Source organism: Delphinus delphis, chromosome 2, assembly GCF_949987515.2.
Source record: "Delphinus delphis chromosome 2, mDelDel1.2, whole genome shotgun sequence".
NCBI lineage: Eukaryota > Metazoa > Chordata > Mammalia > Artiodactyla > Delphinidae > Delphinus > Delphinus delphis.
Genome location: NC_082684.1, coordinates 119,230,628 through 119,250,023, shown reverse-complemented (window position 1 = coordinate 119,250,023; position 19,396 = coordinate 119,230,628). Strand labels below are relative to the sequence as shown.

General features: G+C 35.5%; 1 protein-coding gene across 5 annotated transcripts in view; it reads right to left on the bottom strand.

Moving 5' to 3' along the window:
* MEF2A (myocyte enhancer factor 2A) overlaps positions 1-19,396 on the bottom strand; it is a 178,423-nt gene that overhangs the window by 17,839 nt on the left and 141,188 nt on the right. For all 5 annotated transcript variants that reach the window (XM_060005511.1, XM_060005508.1, XM_060005510.1 and 2 more), the window contains one exon: positions 11,779-11,966. In XM_060005511.1, coding sequence (XP_059861494.1) covers positions 11,779-11,966 — 188 coding nt within the window. The remainder of the gene's footprint in view (positions 1-11,778; positions 11,967-19,396) is intronic.

Genomic DNA, 19,396 nt, shown 5'->3' with positions numbered 1-19,396 from the left:
AGCCTCCATGTGTTTGTATTTTTTAGTTTTTTTCCCGTAATTGATATCTAGTCTCATAGCATTGTGGTCAGTAAAGATACTTGTTATGATTTCAATTTTCTTAAATTTACCAAGGCTTGATTTGTGTCCCAAGATATGATCTAGCCTGGAGAATGTTCCATGAGCACTTGAGAAGACAGTGTATTCTGTTGTTTTTGGATGGAATGTCCTATAAATATCACTTAAGGCTATCTTGTCTAATGTGTCATTTAAAGCTTGTGTTTCCTTATTTATTTTCTGTTTGGATCATCTGTTCATTGGTGAAAGTGGGTGTAAAGTCCCCTACTATGATTGTGTTACTGTTGATTTCCCCTTTTATGGCTGTTAGCATTTGCCTTCTGTATTGAGGTGCTCCTATGTTGGATGCATAAATATTTACAATTGTTGTATCTTCTTCTTGGATTGATCCCTTGATCATTATGTAGTGTCCTTCTCTGTCTCTTGTAATAGTCTTTATTTTAAAGTCTATTTTGTCTGATATGAGAATTGCTACTCCAGCTTTCTTTTGATTTCCATTTGCATGGAATTTCATTTTCCATCCCCTCACTTTCAGTCTGTATGTGTCCCTTGGTCTGAAGTGGGTCTCTTGTGGACAGCATATATATGGGTCTTGTTTTTGTATCCATTCAGCCAGTCTGTGTCTTTTGGTGGGAGCATTTAATCCATTTACATTTAAGGTAATTATCGATATATATGTTCCTATTACCATTTTCTTAATGGCTTTGGGTTTGTTTTTGGAGGTTTTTTCCTTCATTCGTGTTTCCTGCCTTGAGAAGTTCCTTTGGCATTTGTTGTAAAGCTGGTTTGGTGGTGCTGAATTCTCTTAACTTTTACTTGTCTGTAAAGGTTTTAATTTCTCTGTCAAATCTGAATGAGATCTTTGCTGGGTAGAGTAATCTTGGTTGTAGATTTTTTCCTTTCATCACTTTAATTATATGCTGCCGCTCCTTTCTGGCTTGCAGAGTTTCTGTTGAAAGATCAGCTGTTTACCTTATGGGGATTCCTTTGTATGTTATTTGTTGCTTTTCCCTTGCTGCTTTTAATATTCTTCTTTGTATTTAAATTTTGATACTTTGATTAATATGTGTCTTGGCATCTTCTCCTTGGATTTATCCTGTATGGGACTCTCTGCGCTTCCTGGACTTGATTGACTATTGCCTTTCCCTTGTTAGGGAAGTTTTCAACTATAATCTCTTCAAATATTTTCTTAGACCCTTTCTTTTTCTCTTCTACTTCTGAGACCCCTATAATTCGAATGTTGGTGCATTTAGTATGGTCCCAGAGGTCTCTGAGACTGTCCTCAATTCTTTTCATTCTTTATTCTGCTCTGCGGTAGTTATTTCCACTATTTTATCTTTCAGGTCACTTATACGTTCTTCTGCCTCAGTTATTCTGCTATTGATTCCTTCTAGAGAATTTTTAATTTCATTTATTGTGTTGTTCATCGTTGTTTGTGGGCTCTTTAGTTCCTCTAGGTCCTTGTTAAACGTTTCTTGTATTTTCTTCATTCTATTGGAGACTGGCTCATCTTTACTATCATCATTCTGAATTCTTTTTCCAGTATACTGCCTATTTCCTCTTCATTTGCTTGGTCTGGTGGGTTTTTATCTTGTTCCTTCATATGCTGCATATTTCTCTGTCTTCTCTTTTTGTTTAACTTACTGTGTTTGGGGTCTCCTTTTTGCAGGCTGCAGGTTTGTACTTCCCGTTGTTTTTGGTGTCTGTCCTCAGTGGGTGAGGTTGCTTCAGTGGCTTGTGTAGGCTTCCTGGTGGAGGGGACTAGTGCCTGTGTTCTGGTGGGTAGGGCTGGATCTTGTCTTTCTGGTGGGCAGGGCTGCGTCCAGTGGTGTGTTTTGGGGTGTCTGTGAACTTAGTATGATTTTAGGCAGCCTCTCTGCTAATGGGTGGGGTTGTGTTTCTGTCTTGCTTGTTGTCTGGCATGAGGCATCCAGCACTGGAGCTTGTTGGCTGTTGGGTGGAGCTGGGTCTTAGTGTTGAGATGGAAATCTCTGGGAGAGCTCTCACTGATTGATATTACGTGGGGCCAGGAGGTCTCTGATGGTCCAATGTCCTGAACTCGGCTCTCCCACCTCAGAAGCTCAGGCCTGACACCAGGCCATTGCACCAAGACCCCATCAGCCACACGGCTGTTGACGAATATGACAAATATGAGCTCCCTGAACTGTTGAACCAGATTTAGGTGCTGTCCCTGAAGTGTTATTCTTGTGAGAATCTTCCATAATCAACTGCGCCTCTATGTATGTATTTTTAAGTTTGTATTCTGAAACAGTTTTAGGCTTAGAGAGCAGCTGCAAAGAGAGCACACCACCACACACCTCATCCAGTTTCCCCCAAAGTTAACACCCTGAAGAAACAGGATGCAGTTGTCAAAATTGCATGTAGTAGTAACCAAAGCTATAGACTTTCCTTGGCTTTCAGTCTTTTCATGAATGTCTTTTTTCTGGTCCTGGATCAGATCCTGCATCTCACATGTCTTTAGCTGTCATGTATCCTTAGTCTCCACTGGTCTCCACAGTTCCCTCAGTCTTTCCTTGTTTTTCATGACTGACCTTGACAACTTTGGAAGAGTAAAGGTCAGGTATCTTGGAGATCATCCTTCAGTTTGGGTCTGTCTGATATTTTCTCATAGTTAGACAGATAGCATGGACTTTTGGAAGAAGACCACAGGGATGAGGTGATCCTCTTAGCACATGTCATCCCATTACCAGTGATGTTAACCTTGATCTTCTGGTTAAGGTAGTGTCTTCCAGGATTCTCCACTATAAAATCACTATTTTTCTTTTTGTAATCAATGATTATTCGGGGAGAGACATTCTGAGATTTATTAAATACCCCATTTCTCCTTTAATTTTTGCTAATTTTAGCATTCATCCATTGACTTTGCCTTCAAGGTCTGCACTGTGGTGTTACAATGGTGATTTGCCATTTCTCTCATTCTTTCTACCTGTATTTAATTAGAATTCTTCTCTAAGGAAGAGTTGTCCCTTCTCCCTTTATTTATTCAATCAATTACTTAGTAACAGTCTCAGTATTTTTAATTCTTTTATTCCTCTTGTGTTATAACCCAATAATATTGTTATTTATTTTGTTGCTTAAATTGTTCTAGATCTGGCCACTGGGAGCTCCTCTGAAAGGTTGGGCTCCTCTGACTTTTGACATACATTTCCTTATACTCTGGCACCTCTGGTTCATTGTGTATTTTCCTGACCCTAGCTCTACAATCAATCACTTCTCCAAGGAGTCTTGATTCTTTTTATTGGAGAACAGTGTTTAGAACTAAGATCTGAGTGCGAGGTGTGCTCAGTTACCAGGTGTCATTGTTTTAAGACCCTCTCAGCAGTTACAACTAGGAAATATATGATGTATACGAATTCATGTGTACACAACATCTATTTCTGTATCTATCTGTATATAGGTTAAAAAAAAAAAAAGTTCATACTGAAACCTCCAAATACAACCCTGAAAAACAGGGTTCTTTACAGCCTTCCCCACCCACATTGCTTTATTGTAAGTTTTTTCTCGAGAAACCTGGCTTTCTTTATCTACAATGTATAGTAGTTGCTTGCTTAAGGGTGTGTATGTGTGTAACAAATTTACCATCTTGAGCACTGTGATTTCATGCAATTTTTTTTGGTCTCCATACTTATGGTATCCAGTCAGAACAGTTTCCAAAGTTATTTAGAGCAGCTCTTCAGTATCCCCTTCAGTATCATCATATCACTCATTTGTAATAACGTTATATTCATGTATCATGGTCTGTATTTCATCTTGGGTTCCCCTGGAATCCTGGTTGACTTTTTTTAATGGCATATAGTAAAAAAAATCACTCTTTGTATTGTACAGTTTTGTAGGTTTTAACAAAAGCATAGATTCATGTATTGAACAATACAGTATCACAGATAGTTCCATCCCCTCAAAAATTCCCTTATACTACCCCTTTTGTATTTGACTCCTCTCCCCACCCCTGGCAACCACTTATCTGTTTTGCATTTTCCATTATGAAATATAAATGTAATCATATATATACTATGTAGTCTTTGGGATCTGGCGTCTTTCAATTAGCAAAATTCATTTACAATTCATTTATATTGTTGTGAATAAATACTTCATCCCTTTTGTATTACTGAGCAATATTCTTTTGTATGGATGTACCAGAGTGTGTATACCCATTTATCTGCTGGAAGGACATCTGGGTTGTTCTCACTTTTGGGAGATTATGAAAAATATAAGTTTTTTATATAAGCATGGTTTTCAATTCACTTGAGTAAATACTCTAAGAGCAGGATCGTTGGGTTGTATGACAAGTATATATTTAACTTTATAAGAAGTTGTCAAACTGTTTTCCAAAGTAGCTGTACCATTTTGAATTCCAAGCAGGAATACATGAGAATTCTTGTTGCTCTGCATCCTCACCAGAACTTGGCATTTTTAGTTTTTTGGTTTTGTTTTTGTAATTTTAGTCATTCTAACAGGTGTGTAGTTGTATCATTCTGGATAAAAATCTTTTACTAGATAGGTGATTTTGCAAATATTCTCTCCTTATCTGTAGATTGTCTTTTTATTCTCTGAACAGGGCCTTTTCATGGAGTGAAACTTAAATTTTGTTAAATACCAATATATCAATTTTTTCTTTATGGATCATGCTTTTGATGTTGTAATTCTCCAATGTTTTCTTCTAGAAGTTTCAGCGTTTTGTGTTTTACATTTGGATCTATAATACATTTTAAGTTAATTTTTGTATAAGCTATGAATTATACATCGAGGTTCTGTTTTTGCATATGGATGCTAAATTGCTGCAGCCCCATTAGTTGTACTGACTATCCTTACTCCACTGAATTGCCCTACTACCTTTGTAAAAAACCAACTGAATATATTTCTGTGGCTCTATTTTCTGGGCTCTCTGTTTTGTTCTTTGACCTAATGTGCTCATCTTTTTGCCAGTATCACACATTATTATTGTAGCTTTATTGTAGGTCTTGAAACCAGTTAGTCTTAGTCTTCCTATTTTGTTCTCTTTCAAAATTGTTTTGGCCAATGTAGTTCCTTTGCCTTTCCATACATATTTTAGAATTGGCTTGTTGATATCTACAAAAAACCTTGCTGTGATTTAAACTGGGGTTGTGTTTTAATCTGTTGACCAATTTAGGAAGAAGTGACATCTTGACAATATTGAGTCTTCAAACCCATTAATATGATATCTGTCTCATCTGGCTCTTTGATTTCTTTCAACAATGTTTTGTAGTTTTAGCATGAAAATCATGCAAATATTTAGTGAAATTTGTAGGCATTTTTTTGAGTAATATTTAAATGGTATTTTAAAATTTCATATTCCAATTGTTCACTGGAAGTTTTTTTGTAGGTTCTTTTATGCTTTTCTACATAACTATTATCTTCTGTGAACAGAGTTTAACTTCTTTCTTCCCAGTGTGTATACATTTTATTTATTTTTATTGCCTTACTGTTTCATCTAGGACTTCCAGTACAGTGTTGGATATGAGTGGGAGAATAAACAACACTGTCTAGTTCCTAATATTATTTTACCAAAAGACTGTTTCCCCCTTATTAGGTATATTAGTTGTAGAATTTCTGAAAATACTCTTTATTAGGTTAAAAAACTTCCTTTCTTCTCCTAGTTTGATGAAAGTTATTTTTATTATGAATAAAAGTTGAATTCTGTTAACATGGTAAATTATACTGATGAATTTTCAAATTTATAATCAGCCTTGTATTCCTGAAATGAAACCCACTTGGTCTTAATATATTATCCTTTTTAGGATACTGATGAATTTATTTACTAATAAACTAATATTTGTTGAGGATTTTATGTCTAGAGTTCATGAGGGATACTGGCTTATACTTTTTTTGTAATGTCTTATTCTGATTTGTATTAGAGTAATGCTGGTCTAATAAAATGAATTGAAAGGTGTTCCCTCCTGGGACTTCCCTCATGGCACAGTGGATAAGAATCTGCCTGCCAATTCAGGGGACATGGGTTCGATCCCTGGTCTGGGAAGATCCCACATGCCATGAAGCAACTAAGCCTGTGCGCCACAACTACTGAGCCTGCGCTCTAGAGCCCGCGAGCCACAACTACTGAGCCTGCGGGCCTAGAGACCATGCTCCGCAACAAGAGAAGCCACTGCAAGTAGAAGCCCGTGCACCGCAACGAAGAGTAGCCCCCCCTTGCCAAAACTAGAGAAAGCCTATGTGCAGCAACCCAACGCAGCCAAAAAAATAAATAAAATTAAATCTTAAAAAAAAGAAAAGGTGTTCCCTCCTTTCCTCTATTCTGAAATAAATTATGTAGAATTGATATCATTTCTTCTTAAATATTTGGTAAAATTTGGCAGTAAAACTCTCTGCATCTGGAGTTTTTTTGGGGAAGGTTTTAAAACTAGGAATTCAATTTCTTTAATAGATATTTACTATTTAGGTTAACTATTTCTTCTTCAGTGAGTCTAATAATTCTTTGGTAATCTGTATTTTTAAAATAATTTACCCATATCATCTAAACTATCAAATCTATTAGAATAGAGTTGTTTGTAGTATTCCCCTTGCCCCCTTTTTAAGTTGTAGTGTTGTTTTGTTTTTAGATTAACTGTTATACAATAATTGTTTGTAGTATTATTCTGTAGCTTATCTTCTGTACAATAATTGTTTGCAGTATCTTTCAGTATCTTTGGGTTATGTAACCTCTTTCATTCTTAATATTGATAACTTGTGTTCTTCTCTTTTTCTTCGGTAACTTTGACTAGATATTTAGCAGTTTTATTCATCTTTTAAAAAAAAACAGCCTTTGGTTTGATTCCTTTTCTCTACTGTCTTTCTGTTTTAAGTTTCGTTAATTTCTGCTCCTCATTTTTTTCTTTTCTTCTGGTTCCTTTTGGGTTAAGTTTGCTCTTCTTTCCCTAGTTTCTTAAAGTAAAAGCTTACTGATTTGGGAACTTCGTCTTTTCTTATATAAACGTTTAGTGCTATGAATTTCCCCTCTCAATGCTACCCTAGGTGGTCCCTAAAATTCTGATATGCTATAGGTATTTCAAATTTTCCCTTGAGACTTCCTCTTACACCCATGAGTTATTTAAAACTATGTTATTTAATTTCTATATGTGGAGACTTTCCGGTTGTCTTCCTGTTATTAATTTTATTATGCTCAGAGGCTGTAATTTGTATGATTGAAATTTGCTATGGTTTGTTTTATGGCACAGGATATGGTCTAAATTGCTGAATGTACCAAGTGCCCTTAAGAAGAATATGTGTTCTGCTATGTGAAGTGAAGTGTTCTATAACTGTCTCTTACATCAGGTTGGTTAATATTGCTCAGGTCACCTAAACCCCTAACTGATATTTCTGCCTACTTGTTCTATCAATTACTGAGAGAAGAGTGTTGAAGGTTCCAACTACAATTGTGGATTTTTCTCTTCCACCTTTTAGTTGTATCAGTTTTTGCTTTATGTATTTTGAAGGTGTGCTGTTAGGTGCATACACATTAAAGATACTTATTTCTTGGAATATGGACTATGTAATATCCTTCTTTATCCTTGATAATATTCCTTATTGTGAAGTCTACATTGCCTGAAATTAATATGACTACACTAGCTTTCTTTTGGTTAATGTTTGCATGGTATATTTTTTTCCATCCTTTTACCTATGTCTTTATATTTAAAGTGGATTCTTATAGACAGTGTACTGTATGATCTTCCTTTTTTAACCAATCTGACATTTTGTCTTTTAACTGATGTTTATGACCATGTTTACTTGTATAGTTAGATTAAAATCTACAATCTTGCTAGCTATATTTCATTTGTTCCATCTGTTCTTTATTATTCTCTTTTTCTCCCATTTCTTGGGCTACTGGAGCATATTTTATGTTTCTATTTTATCTCCTCTATTGACTTATTTATACCTCTTTTTATTTCCTATAGCTGTACTAGGGTTTACAATATACATCTTCAGTTAATTGGAGTTCACCTTCAAATATACACCTCATCATGTGTAAAGACCTACAACAGTATATTTCTAATCCCTCTGCTGTCATTTTATTTTTACATATGCTATAAACACAAAAGTCATTGCCACTATTTTTGCTTTAGAAAGCCAATTATCTTTTGGGGCAAGTAAGAAGAGGAAAAACACCCAGATCTTGGTTTCTAATATCATTCTCCAATAAAAGGAACCAAGGTTTCTCAGAGAAATGCCTGATTCCAGGACTGGGGCAGGAAATACACAAGATGAGCCTGGAGCATTCTGTAGTAACCAGAAAATAAAATAGTAACCCCCACTTTCCTCCCTGCCAAAAAAACCCCACAAAGATGAGGTACCTAAAAGAGGCACAGGAACCATTTGAACAGTCCTCAACAGCTAAAGCTGGAACAGTTTGAGCAACAGAATAAACTAATATTGGTATTGATAGAATCATATATTAACAGAATTTAGTATTATAACCCAAAGTATAAAATAAATGTCCATGAGTCCATATTAATATTCACTATAAATAAATGATTAAATAAATGAGAGAGAACAGATAAGTCACCTGTGCAGAAGAACTACAAATAATGTATGTAGATAGTCTGCCCTCAAGGAGGTAGGAGAATAACCCCCACTGCTCCTTAGGTGTGGGCCTTGTACAGTAACTTCCTTCTACAGAGGACAGTATGGGAAGGGGGAAAAGAGTAGCCAGTGAAATACTACACCAGCAAGATGACCAAAGTGATCAACAGTCATGTTGATAGTATGTACCCTTAATATAATGTGATAAAAATGGCACTTTAGTTCCACAGCCTTCCTCCCCCAAACACATATAACACCAGTCTAATCATGAGAAATACATCAGAAAAACCACAATTCAGGAACATTCTACAACATATCTGACCAATACTCAGAACTGTCAAGGTCATTAAAATCTTAGAAAAACTATCACAGCCAAGAAGAGCCTAAAGAGACATGACTACTAAATGCAATGTTGTATTCCTGGATTGGATTCCAGAACAGAAAAAGACATGGGGTTAACAACTAAGGGTATCCTAATAAAGTGTAGACTTTAGTTAATAATAATGTATCAATATGGATTCATTAGTTGTAACAAATGTAGCATACTAATGTAAGATGTTAAGTCACAGGAAAAATTGGGTGTGCAGCATATGGGAACTTTCTGTACCACCTTTGCAATCTTTGTATAAATTTAAAACTGTTCTAAAATTAAAGTTTATCAAATGAAGGACAAAATGAATTTTATTTTATCTTCATTTATTCCATTTCCATTGTTCTTTATTTCTCTGTATAGACCCAAGAGTTTGCTGGTAGCATATTCCTTCTTCCAAAGGAAATCCTTTAACATTTCTTGTAGAGTATGTCTGCTGGCAATAAATTCCCACAATTTTTTTTTGAGAATGTTTTTATTTCTCTTTCATTTCTTGAAAGGTATTTTTGCTGGGTACAGAATTCTAGGTTGAAAGTTTTTTGGTTTTTGTTTTAATTTCAGCACTTTAGATTACTCCACTGTTTTGTAGCTTGCATAGTTTCTGAAAAGAAGTACGGTATAAATTCTTATCTTCATTCCTCTGTATATTTATGCGTCTCTTTTCCCTGGTTGCCTTTAAGATTTTCCTCTTTGTCTTCTGTTTTAGCAGTCTGAGTGTGTGTGTGTTTGGTGTTGGTTATTATTTCTTCAAACACATTTCTTCTGCTCTGTTCTCTCTCTCTTCTCTTTTTGGAATTCTAATTATAAACATGTTAAATCATCTGAAAAAGCCCCACAAATATTAGAGGCTTTGTTCTGTTTTTTTTTGTTTGTTTTGATTCTTCTCTTTATATTTCAGTTTGGGTAATTCCTACTGACCTGAAGACCTGTAACAGGTCTTTCCTCCTGCTAGGCCTTTAGTACAGAGTTTGAGTTAATTTAATTAAGAACTGGGCTGGGTTTGAGCTTCACTGTTGCTATGGTTACCCTCAGTGTATCCACCACAGGCCTCAAATCCGTCTGGTGGGAATGGAAGATTGGTTGGCTAGAGGTTTTTTGTTTATTTGTTTTTTCCCCAAAGACCGCTCATTCTCAGTTTTAAGCTTTCCCCTTTGTGCTGTGCATCAGGCTGCAGCCTTCTCAGAAATTCTGCCATGTTCATGACATTGTTCCTGCTCCTCCACCATGGGCTGAGAGAGTTTTCCTTTTCCATTTCCCCAGATACAATGGGAATTCACCAATGCCTAAGGATGACCATTTATGTCATTCATCTCCTCACAGATTAAGACTTCTGTTCCATAGGAGTGAAAGGGGAGAAGGATCCAGGCAAAACTTTTTGCCCCTAGTGCAGTGGCTGCTCTTCCCCTCTCTTCCCGTTGTACACCACAGAGGAGACTTTTTCAGGATATTCCCAATTTTTTCTGTGAGCACCCAGTGGGGTTCATGGAGAAAAAGCCTGCAAGAGGGCTTAAGACTCCCTACATAGCAGTCCCAGGGGTTTTACAGAGTCCTGCCAGTGAATACTTGGCCTCCAGCAATTCACCAATCACCCTAGCTTAACTCTTATTATCTGTGTCTTGCCCAGATAAAGTCAGTGCTCCAATGTCCTCTCCCTGCAGTATCTGTCTCTCCCTAGAGTCTAGGCCAGTTGTTTGCTCTGAAATCTCAGCACTACAATGTGTTCAAGGAAAACTATGAAATTGTTTGTCCAACATTTTTTCAGTGTAAGACTGGGAGCAAGTTTCCAATTTTCTGTATCTCCGAATGAAAAAGCACTTTGTTTTTTGACTTAAAGGGTTTTGGTTCTGGCTCTCTTTTGTGCTACCCTGGACCAGTACTAACCTTCCCTTGGTTTCCTTATCTTACCTGCCAAGATCACTGTTTGAGAATCAAATGATACAATGCATATAAAGATGTTTGGGAATCTATAAATCATTATACAATGTAGAATTATTATCTAAAGCCTGATAGCATTACTTTCACTTAGCAAACAATCAAATGGCCAGTTTAGCAGCTGCATAGTAGGAAGACCACCTGACACATCACATTGATTGTTAGTAGTCAAACAGTTGCTAAAATCAGAATGGTTTTAAAACTTGCATATATATTCTAACTTTTTTCTATAGAAAGCTAAGGGGGGTAGACATATTTTCCTCTTCTTATAAACAGAGGATTCAAAAGCAAATGAGGCTGGAACATTGTTAAGGGCTGGGGTGGGCAGACCTGTATTCTTATAAGAGTTAAATGGGAAGGTTATTTGAGAAGGAATAAACAAAAATTATGAGAACAACTCATCCAAGTTTTTATGCATTCTTTCCTATTCTACAATAGTTCTCTTTGGTATGTAGAATTTTCTAACAAATAATTTAGTATTTCTCTTATAGAAAAGTATGTGAAAAAATTACTCAAAGTATGCAGGGCACAGAGAAGAAGTACTTAAGTCAGGTTTAATTTATCAAATTGAGGATGAGATCTCTATGCAAAGATTCCAGTTTGGTAAATTAAAATTAACATAATAACTTCTCCATATTTAGCTTTAATTTTAAATAACCATTAGGTAGATTTATTTCCTGTTTTTTCATAATCTGATTCCTGTGTATTTAAAATAAACTTGTCTCTTCAAATGCTAATTTCAAATAGAAATACTTATTAGGAAAAGGTCTAGAGTCTATGGAAGTACAGTAAATTGCAAAGGAGAATATACACTATGTATAAAATACATGTTTTAAAGAATGAAACTGAAGAAAGGTTTAACATACCAGTGGAGGCATCATGCCCTTGCTTGAAGGGGGGATGACAACTCGAAGATCTGGTTTTCGACTGTTCATTCCAAGACTGCCACCACCTGGAGGAGGGGGAGACTTTGTAGGCATAACTTTGCCTAAACTATTTGCACCAGTAGTTCCAATCAAATTTGGAGAAGCTCTTGAGTTTACAAATCCATTCCCTGGAAAAAAGAAATACTGTTCATTAACATGAAACGAGTCATTAAAATACTGTGGTACAAATATGATGCAAGTTTTCCCCAGTCCCAGTTTCAAGTGAATTTTATAATAAAACTCATGAATATCTAACCATGTCATCTTTGAATATTTTAAAAATAAGCAGAGAGTGAAGCAAGTCTGAAATACATATGAAGTTTAAGACTAATGCCACTTGTTTCCAGTCTTACTGCTTGGACCTGCTGACAGAAACTTAAAACACAAAATATGTTTCTAATGGGGCATCTCCTATTGGGGACCAAGATAATGGGGATATATAAGATGCCTGAGACCAGCCTATTCATTCATTCTCACGACAACAAAGGCACTCCTACTAAGTTCTGGGCACAGAACTAGGTATCAGGGTATCTCCTTAACTGAAGCTTATTTAGCACTCAGCTCTACTGCCTTATTTTCACCAAGTACTTCTTCCTTATAGCTCTACCTGTACCTGTTCTGTTCTTTAACTACCATTAAGGTCTTCTTTAAGTATTTGTTATTTATCTGACTTCAATCAACTAATTCCTACTTTTTAACTTTCCCTAAAGAATTGTCTATCTTTCTTAGATAGGAAATAAGGAAAAGATACAGTGTGGTATAGGTTCTATTGTATATACACAGTACTTTTGGGCACCAGTTGAGATAGAAAATTAATGTAAGGGATCATCCCTATTTTCATGGATATTGCAGTCATTCTAGTCCTCCTCATGTGTAGCCATGTGGTTTGGGTAGGGCTGACTCCACTTCAATCCCCCTTGCCACAGATATTACAGTATATAGATGTTAATTTAAGGGCACCGAATAAAAGAAAACTTTGTTGGCTTAAGAATTCCACTCCTGGGAAGACATATGGGAACATATGTTTATGTATGACTGATTCACTTTGTTATAAAGCAGAAACTAACACACCATTGTAAAGCAATTATACCCCAATAAAGATGTTAAAAAAAAAAAAAAAAAGAATTCCACTCCTAGTGTTTATTACAAGCTGACCAAAAACAAAATATTCAGAATAGTGAACTAGAAGTTCCTGGAGGGCTGAAGAGGCCTCTTGAATTCTCTGGGTGGGACTCAGCATTCACACATCAATAGTAGTAACCATCTAAAATCAGACAACACAGAACTACCCTTACAATTTAGAAATAAACTTTTAAATGTCTATTAGGTGTAGAGCACTATGCAGTGACGAAGTTATAGGAAGGGATTAAAAAAAAACCCTACATGGTCTTCAAGCAGCTTTTCACCTAGTTAGCAATAACAGGCATACACCACAGAGACACGAAGATGTCAAAATTATACTTGAGATATGGGCAACACAATGAAATGTAACCACACAAAATTTACAAGGAAATAGAAAGCAAAGCACTGATACAGGCATGTGGGCTTTTAATTAGGGAAGGCTTTGTGGGATCAACTATTTAAGCAGTCTGAAAGGGCAAAAGATGACAGAAGGCAGGCATTATGAATAAATGTGAGAAAGATACACTAAAGCATGAATGAACAAAGTGTGACTAAGGAATGGTGGGGCAGATAAGCACAGAGTCCATGGCTTCAGCGACTGTTACAAGGAAAGGGCAGTTGTATTTATTCTGTTCTTTTCCTTCCAGTATAAAGCAAAAAAGACAACTTTAGAATCCTCCAAAAAGGACTTCCCTGGTGGCGAAGCGGTTAGGAATCTGCCTGCCAATGCAGGGGACATGGGTTCGAGCCCTGGTCCAGGAAGATCCTACATGCTGCGGAGCAACTAAGCCCATGCACCACAACTACTGAAGCCCGTGTGCCTAGAGCCCGTGCTCTGCAACAAGAGAAGCCACTGCAAGAAGCCCATGCACTGCAATGAAGAGTAGACCCCGCTCACCGCAACTAGAGAGAGCCCACGTGCAGCAACGAAGACCCAATGCAGCCAAAAATAAATAAATTTTTAAAAAAAGGAATCCTCCAAAAATAAACAGACACCAGATATTACAAATATATATATATACATGTCTGTGTTAAATACATGCAGGGACTAACCAAAACTAAGTTATCTGCTGTGTGCTTAACACCGGCCTAAAACCTCCCTAAAATCTCACCCTGAGAAGACTATTCTAAGAAGTGAAATGTAGTACAATGAGTACTGCAATGAGTTAATGACAAAAACCAATTATGTACTGCACGTATTTTTCAGTTTAAGAGCTTTTGTATTGGGTTATCAGATCATTTTAATTCTATGAAAGTTTCTTGAATGGAAGAGAAATATTTAAACCCACTAAAATCCACATAGTGTTTGGCAGTTTATAAAACATTCTCAGGAACAGAATATATAACGAATAGGGTCAATTGATGAATAGATATGTAAATTCTAAAATTAAAAAATATTAACTAGAAAGAGATTAAGTTCTTGAAGTTCTGCTGAAGGAAATGAATGCTTCAGTATATTTGCTTATATAAGAGTTTGAAAAGATATGTTATTTAGGTGAATTATTTATAGGAGAAACTAAAAATTAATGTTTTGCTAATGTGATATAATCAACTTTGTTGGATCCTAACCAGAACATTTTCAAGGGACAAAGAAAACAGAGAAGTGAGGTGCAGCATTTAGGAACTGGCCTGTATCTCTTCAGCACTTGTCATTTAAAATGTTGGGATTCCAGATGATCAGTGCTTCTTTCCCCCTCCAACTTACTCTCACCCAATTCCTCTTGCTTTCTCCAAAACTTTTACCAAGTGACCTACCATTTTTAATTCATTATGTGATTTAATTTTGTTGTGGGGACTGATACTTCAGTTAACCTTATGAGGTTATTTCCTGCATTCTGCTTCCATTATCTTGAAGGGGTATGTATTAAATCTGGGCTGAATCTCCTTTCCACACCCCAGAAAGCAATTTCCTGCACTCTGTTAAGCTTCAGAAAGCAGTGCTGTTAAAAAAACAAGCTCTGCACTAGGCCATCCCCTGTGGAGCAGAGCTCATCCATGAATTGGGCAGAGGTTAACTGCTAAGCAAGTCATCTGGATATAAAATACTCATCAAATAATTTTATACAAAAACCTGAAGGTTTAACAGAAACCAGTAGAAAGTAAGTACAAATTAAAAATGCTTCTCTTAAATAATGGCATGAATGTGTGTTCTTAATTTCTCTGATAATATATAGAAGATTCTTATTTACTTGATTTGCACTCAAATCTGAAGGATAAAGCAGTATTTCCTCTCAAATACATTATAAGATGATGCAAAGGTGTAATTTAGAAAAACGCATTATTAAGAAGCATTAATGTGCTTTTCCCATGTGGAATCTATGATGCTTTTCAGCTAGACGTGGTACCATAGTAACCCATGAGAATCAAATTACAAGAGTGAAACGGGACCTAAAAGCACGATATTTCTGAGTATAAAGTCAGAGTCTGCAGCAGACGATTACAGGATGATGTAAGAGTTTGGTAACTTGCCAGATTGAAACAAGATAATCTTATATGCACCATTTGTTATTTTGTGGAGTGTAGTGATATACTTCCTAATGTGTGCCTTCTTACCTCCTGTTCATTTTTTATGACAAAAATGAAGATATTGTTGGGATAGACTTTTGAGGTATATACTTTAAGGATATAACTCATCTTGTCATAGCCTACAAATTTAGGAATAAAGTACTGATTCTAAATGAATAAACCCAATTTAATGTGACTTTTGTTAAAATGTGTTTTCAAGCTTTATGATAACTTATGCCCTGACACAAATGTGACAAAAATGCTTTTGAGCAAACTGCATACTAATGTTTCCAGAAACTTGACAAAGCTGATCTTAATTATGGTCCTACAGCTCTAAGGCAAGTCATTCAATTATATCAATCTGGCTTCTATTTCAGAATATTGTGTCATCTGAAATACTGCACTGAAGTGGCTGGAAAGCACTCCCATGTTCTTAATACTACTCTTTTAGGGCTATTACTATGAATCTATTTGAGAAGTTGAACTGACATGCAAAGGATTTTGAAAATCTCAAAAGATTCTGAAAAATTCATCCAAAGCAAGGTTCAAGAATTAATTTTATCATATTTGACAAATTTTTCATAAAATCTGATGAACTTTCAGCTGATTATTCAATAAATAGGTAAATAAATAACAATATACTTTAAAAGTCTATAAAATTATGTCATTTGTACAAAGAAGTGAATGAGTTTTCTAAAATTTAAAAAGACCATGGGTTTTAAAATCACTGATGACATATTTACTTGACTCAGTGGAAATTCCTATATGATGAACAACATGGATTCTGTCCATTAGAAACTTATGATCTAAAACAATCATGAGATTCTGGTTCTTCTGTATTCCCTCTCAATCTTTCCTATGTACACAGCCCCAAAGAGGCTACATGTCTCCTTCTCTTTCAGAGACTTCATGTATCCCCATGGCTTCAACCACTGCCTCAATATGACTCTTAAATCTGTAGTTCTGCTTTGTGTCTCCTAATTTCCAATCCACATGCAACTACCTGGTGGGCACTGTTCCCCAAATATGCTGCTGTCATTTCAAACTCAACCTGTTTTAAACACCTGTACTACTGTCATCCTCCATCACTTCCATCCCCACTTTCACAGAGCTATGAAGCTTTGCTATTCTTTCTTTATAATGCCTTTCTCCTTACCCATCTCTTCTTTTTAACTGCCACTGCCTCTGCTATAATGCAAATCCTTATTACCTTCACTCAACCCATATCAACTCCAAGAGCTTGCTGAGCTCTTTCTAGTCCAGTGTATTTTTTTCTCTTTCTCAACATGTTTTTAAAAAAGTGAAACTGCTGGATTTGGGCAATTTTACTTTATGCTTGTTCTTTGAAAAGAGGCCCAAAGTTAAAAAGAGTTCCCGAAGTCATCTGAATTACAGTATTATCTGAGTATTAAATGTAAATTCTCAGTAGAGAAATTTACCTAGTAAACCATAAGCAATAAGCAGATTGCCTCCATGAAAGATATATACAATCTACAATACATACAAAACTAGCAGGTTTTATTTGGACGATAACATAGATAAAATATAAAAAATCACTTTACAAGGAATAAAACAAAAGAATGCTCAATTTACTATAATAATTTTATGACTATAGATGTACCATATCAATATAGCATCACAGAAAGTTCAGAAACTAGAAAACAGGAGGGAAAACACATACTTCCACTATTCTAACAAAACTATTACAATGATTTTGGATTTCTTCTTTTATCTTCCATGTGTATATTTTTTGCATAGTTTTAAATCACAACTAAAAATTGGAATTCAGTTGAAATTTTTAATTTACTTAATTTTTTTACTGTTGAATATGTTGATATTTTCCTATTATTCCCTACTATAAATAAAGTTGCAATGAACCTTTGCATAGTCTGATTGATTTCTTTAGGAGAGATTCCTAGAAATGGGATTACTAGGCTTAGAGGAAAACAGGTTTTTATGACTACTGAAACATCTTGTCAAAAACTTTCCAGAACGACTGTTACTAATTTCCAATGCCACAAACACATAACCAGATCATCAGTTTCACCCACCTTCATCAGCTTTCCATGTCACAATAAAAGTGGTAATAGTTGGCAATTACTAGGTGAGGTTGTTGTGTTTTTTTTGCATTTTTATTTGAATCTCATGATTACTATCAACGATGAACATGCTTTTCAATTTTTAAAATACTAGTTGGGTTTCTTTTTTGAATTGTACATTTAAGTACATTAAATGCCTATTCATTTATCAAATATTCCCCTAGATGTGGCCTGTATTTTATCTCACTTTTTCTCTTAAGAATGAGGAAAATCTATTATCTCACATAAGACTTGGGGAAAAGTGGTTGCAGGCTCAGTGCCTTCAACAGCTCAACACAGAGGACCCAGTCTTTCCAGCTTTCCACTTTGCCATCCTCAGCTTGTTGGCCTGTCCTTTTATACTGACTCGCTTCATGATCTCAAGATGAAGCTGCATATCTAGCTGCCAATGCAGACAATAATGTTCAAAGATTCAAAACGCTGCCAAATCTTTGTGAGTGTGAATGTATGGGTGTGTGAACTTTCTTCTCTCTAGATTTCAGAATTAAGAGTATAACTACAATGTACATTACATTCTCATAGCTTTAAAAGTGCCTCCACATTTGTGATTATAATTATTTTATATCAAAGTATTATATTTATTTTAAAAACTTTTAATATAATACATATACAGAAAGATGTACAAAACAAAAACTTAAAAGATTAAGGATTTATCATATGAACCATGTAACCATAGAACCCCAAAGAATATTGCTAGTTTCTATAATTGGGCCCCCAAAATACTCCTATTGTTCCACCTACAAAGTGGCATATATCATGACTTTTACAGTAACTTCGTGTTTTTTATAGTTTTACCATCTACCTACACAGACATCCTTAAAACTATAGCTTTGCTCATCTGCTTTTCAAACTTTATGTAGATAGAATCATTTAGTATTTGCATCTATCTTCTTTCATTTGTATTAGTTTGGTGAAATTCATCCACGTTGTTGATTACTGCCATAGTTCCTTCATTTTCATTGCAGTACAGTATTACTTCATGTAAAGGTACTATCACATATTCATCCACTCTACTACTGACAGAAATCTGAATTATTTCTAGATGCTGGCTGTAACAAATAATGCCATGCACATTCTTTTACATATCTCTTGGTGCTCATGGTGCATATATGCATTTCTCTAGTATATAACTGTGAGAGAAAATGCTGGGTCATGGAATACACATATTTACAACTTTAGTAGATAATGTCAAAATGACTGCACCAATTTGTACTGCCATCATCAGTGTATGAGAGTTTGGGCTTTTCCATACCCTTGTTAACACCTGGTATTATCTATTTTGCTTTAGCCGTTCTGGTGGGTACTTAATGCTGTCTGTGGTTTTAATTTTGCATTTCCTTGATTACTGAATCAAGCATCTTTTCACACATTTATTAGACACCTGGATAGCTTCTTTTGTGAAATGTCTGTGTTCTCATACACATAAAGACTTAAATTTCTCTTAAAGCACAGCTTTAACTGTATCCCACATGGGTTCTAAAGGGCTTCTTGAATCTATGGCTTGATGTGTTTTGTTAGGTTTGGAAAATTCTGTGATTATCTCTTCAAATACCACTTCTGGCCAATTTTCTCTCTTTTTGCCTCTGGGACTCCAATTTTAAGTATGTTAGACCTTCTCACTGTATCCTCTAGGTCTTACTCTTCTTTTGAATTATCCATCCTTTTATGTCTCAAAAATTCTGAATATTGTTCCTGTCTTTTAGTTCACCAATTCTCACTTTTGCTTTGTCTAATTTGTTATTAAACCCATCCTGTCAGTTCTTAATACTCTTACTTTTTTTAGTTCTAAAATGTCCATTTTTAAAGTTTCCAGTTCTCCGCCAAAATTCTTA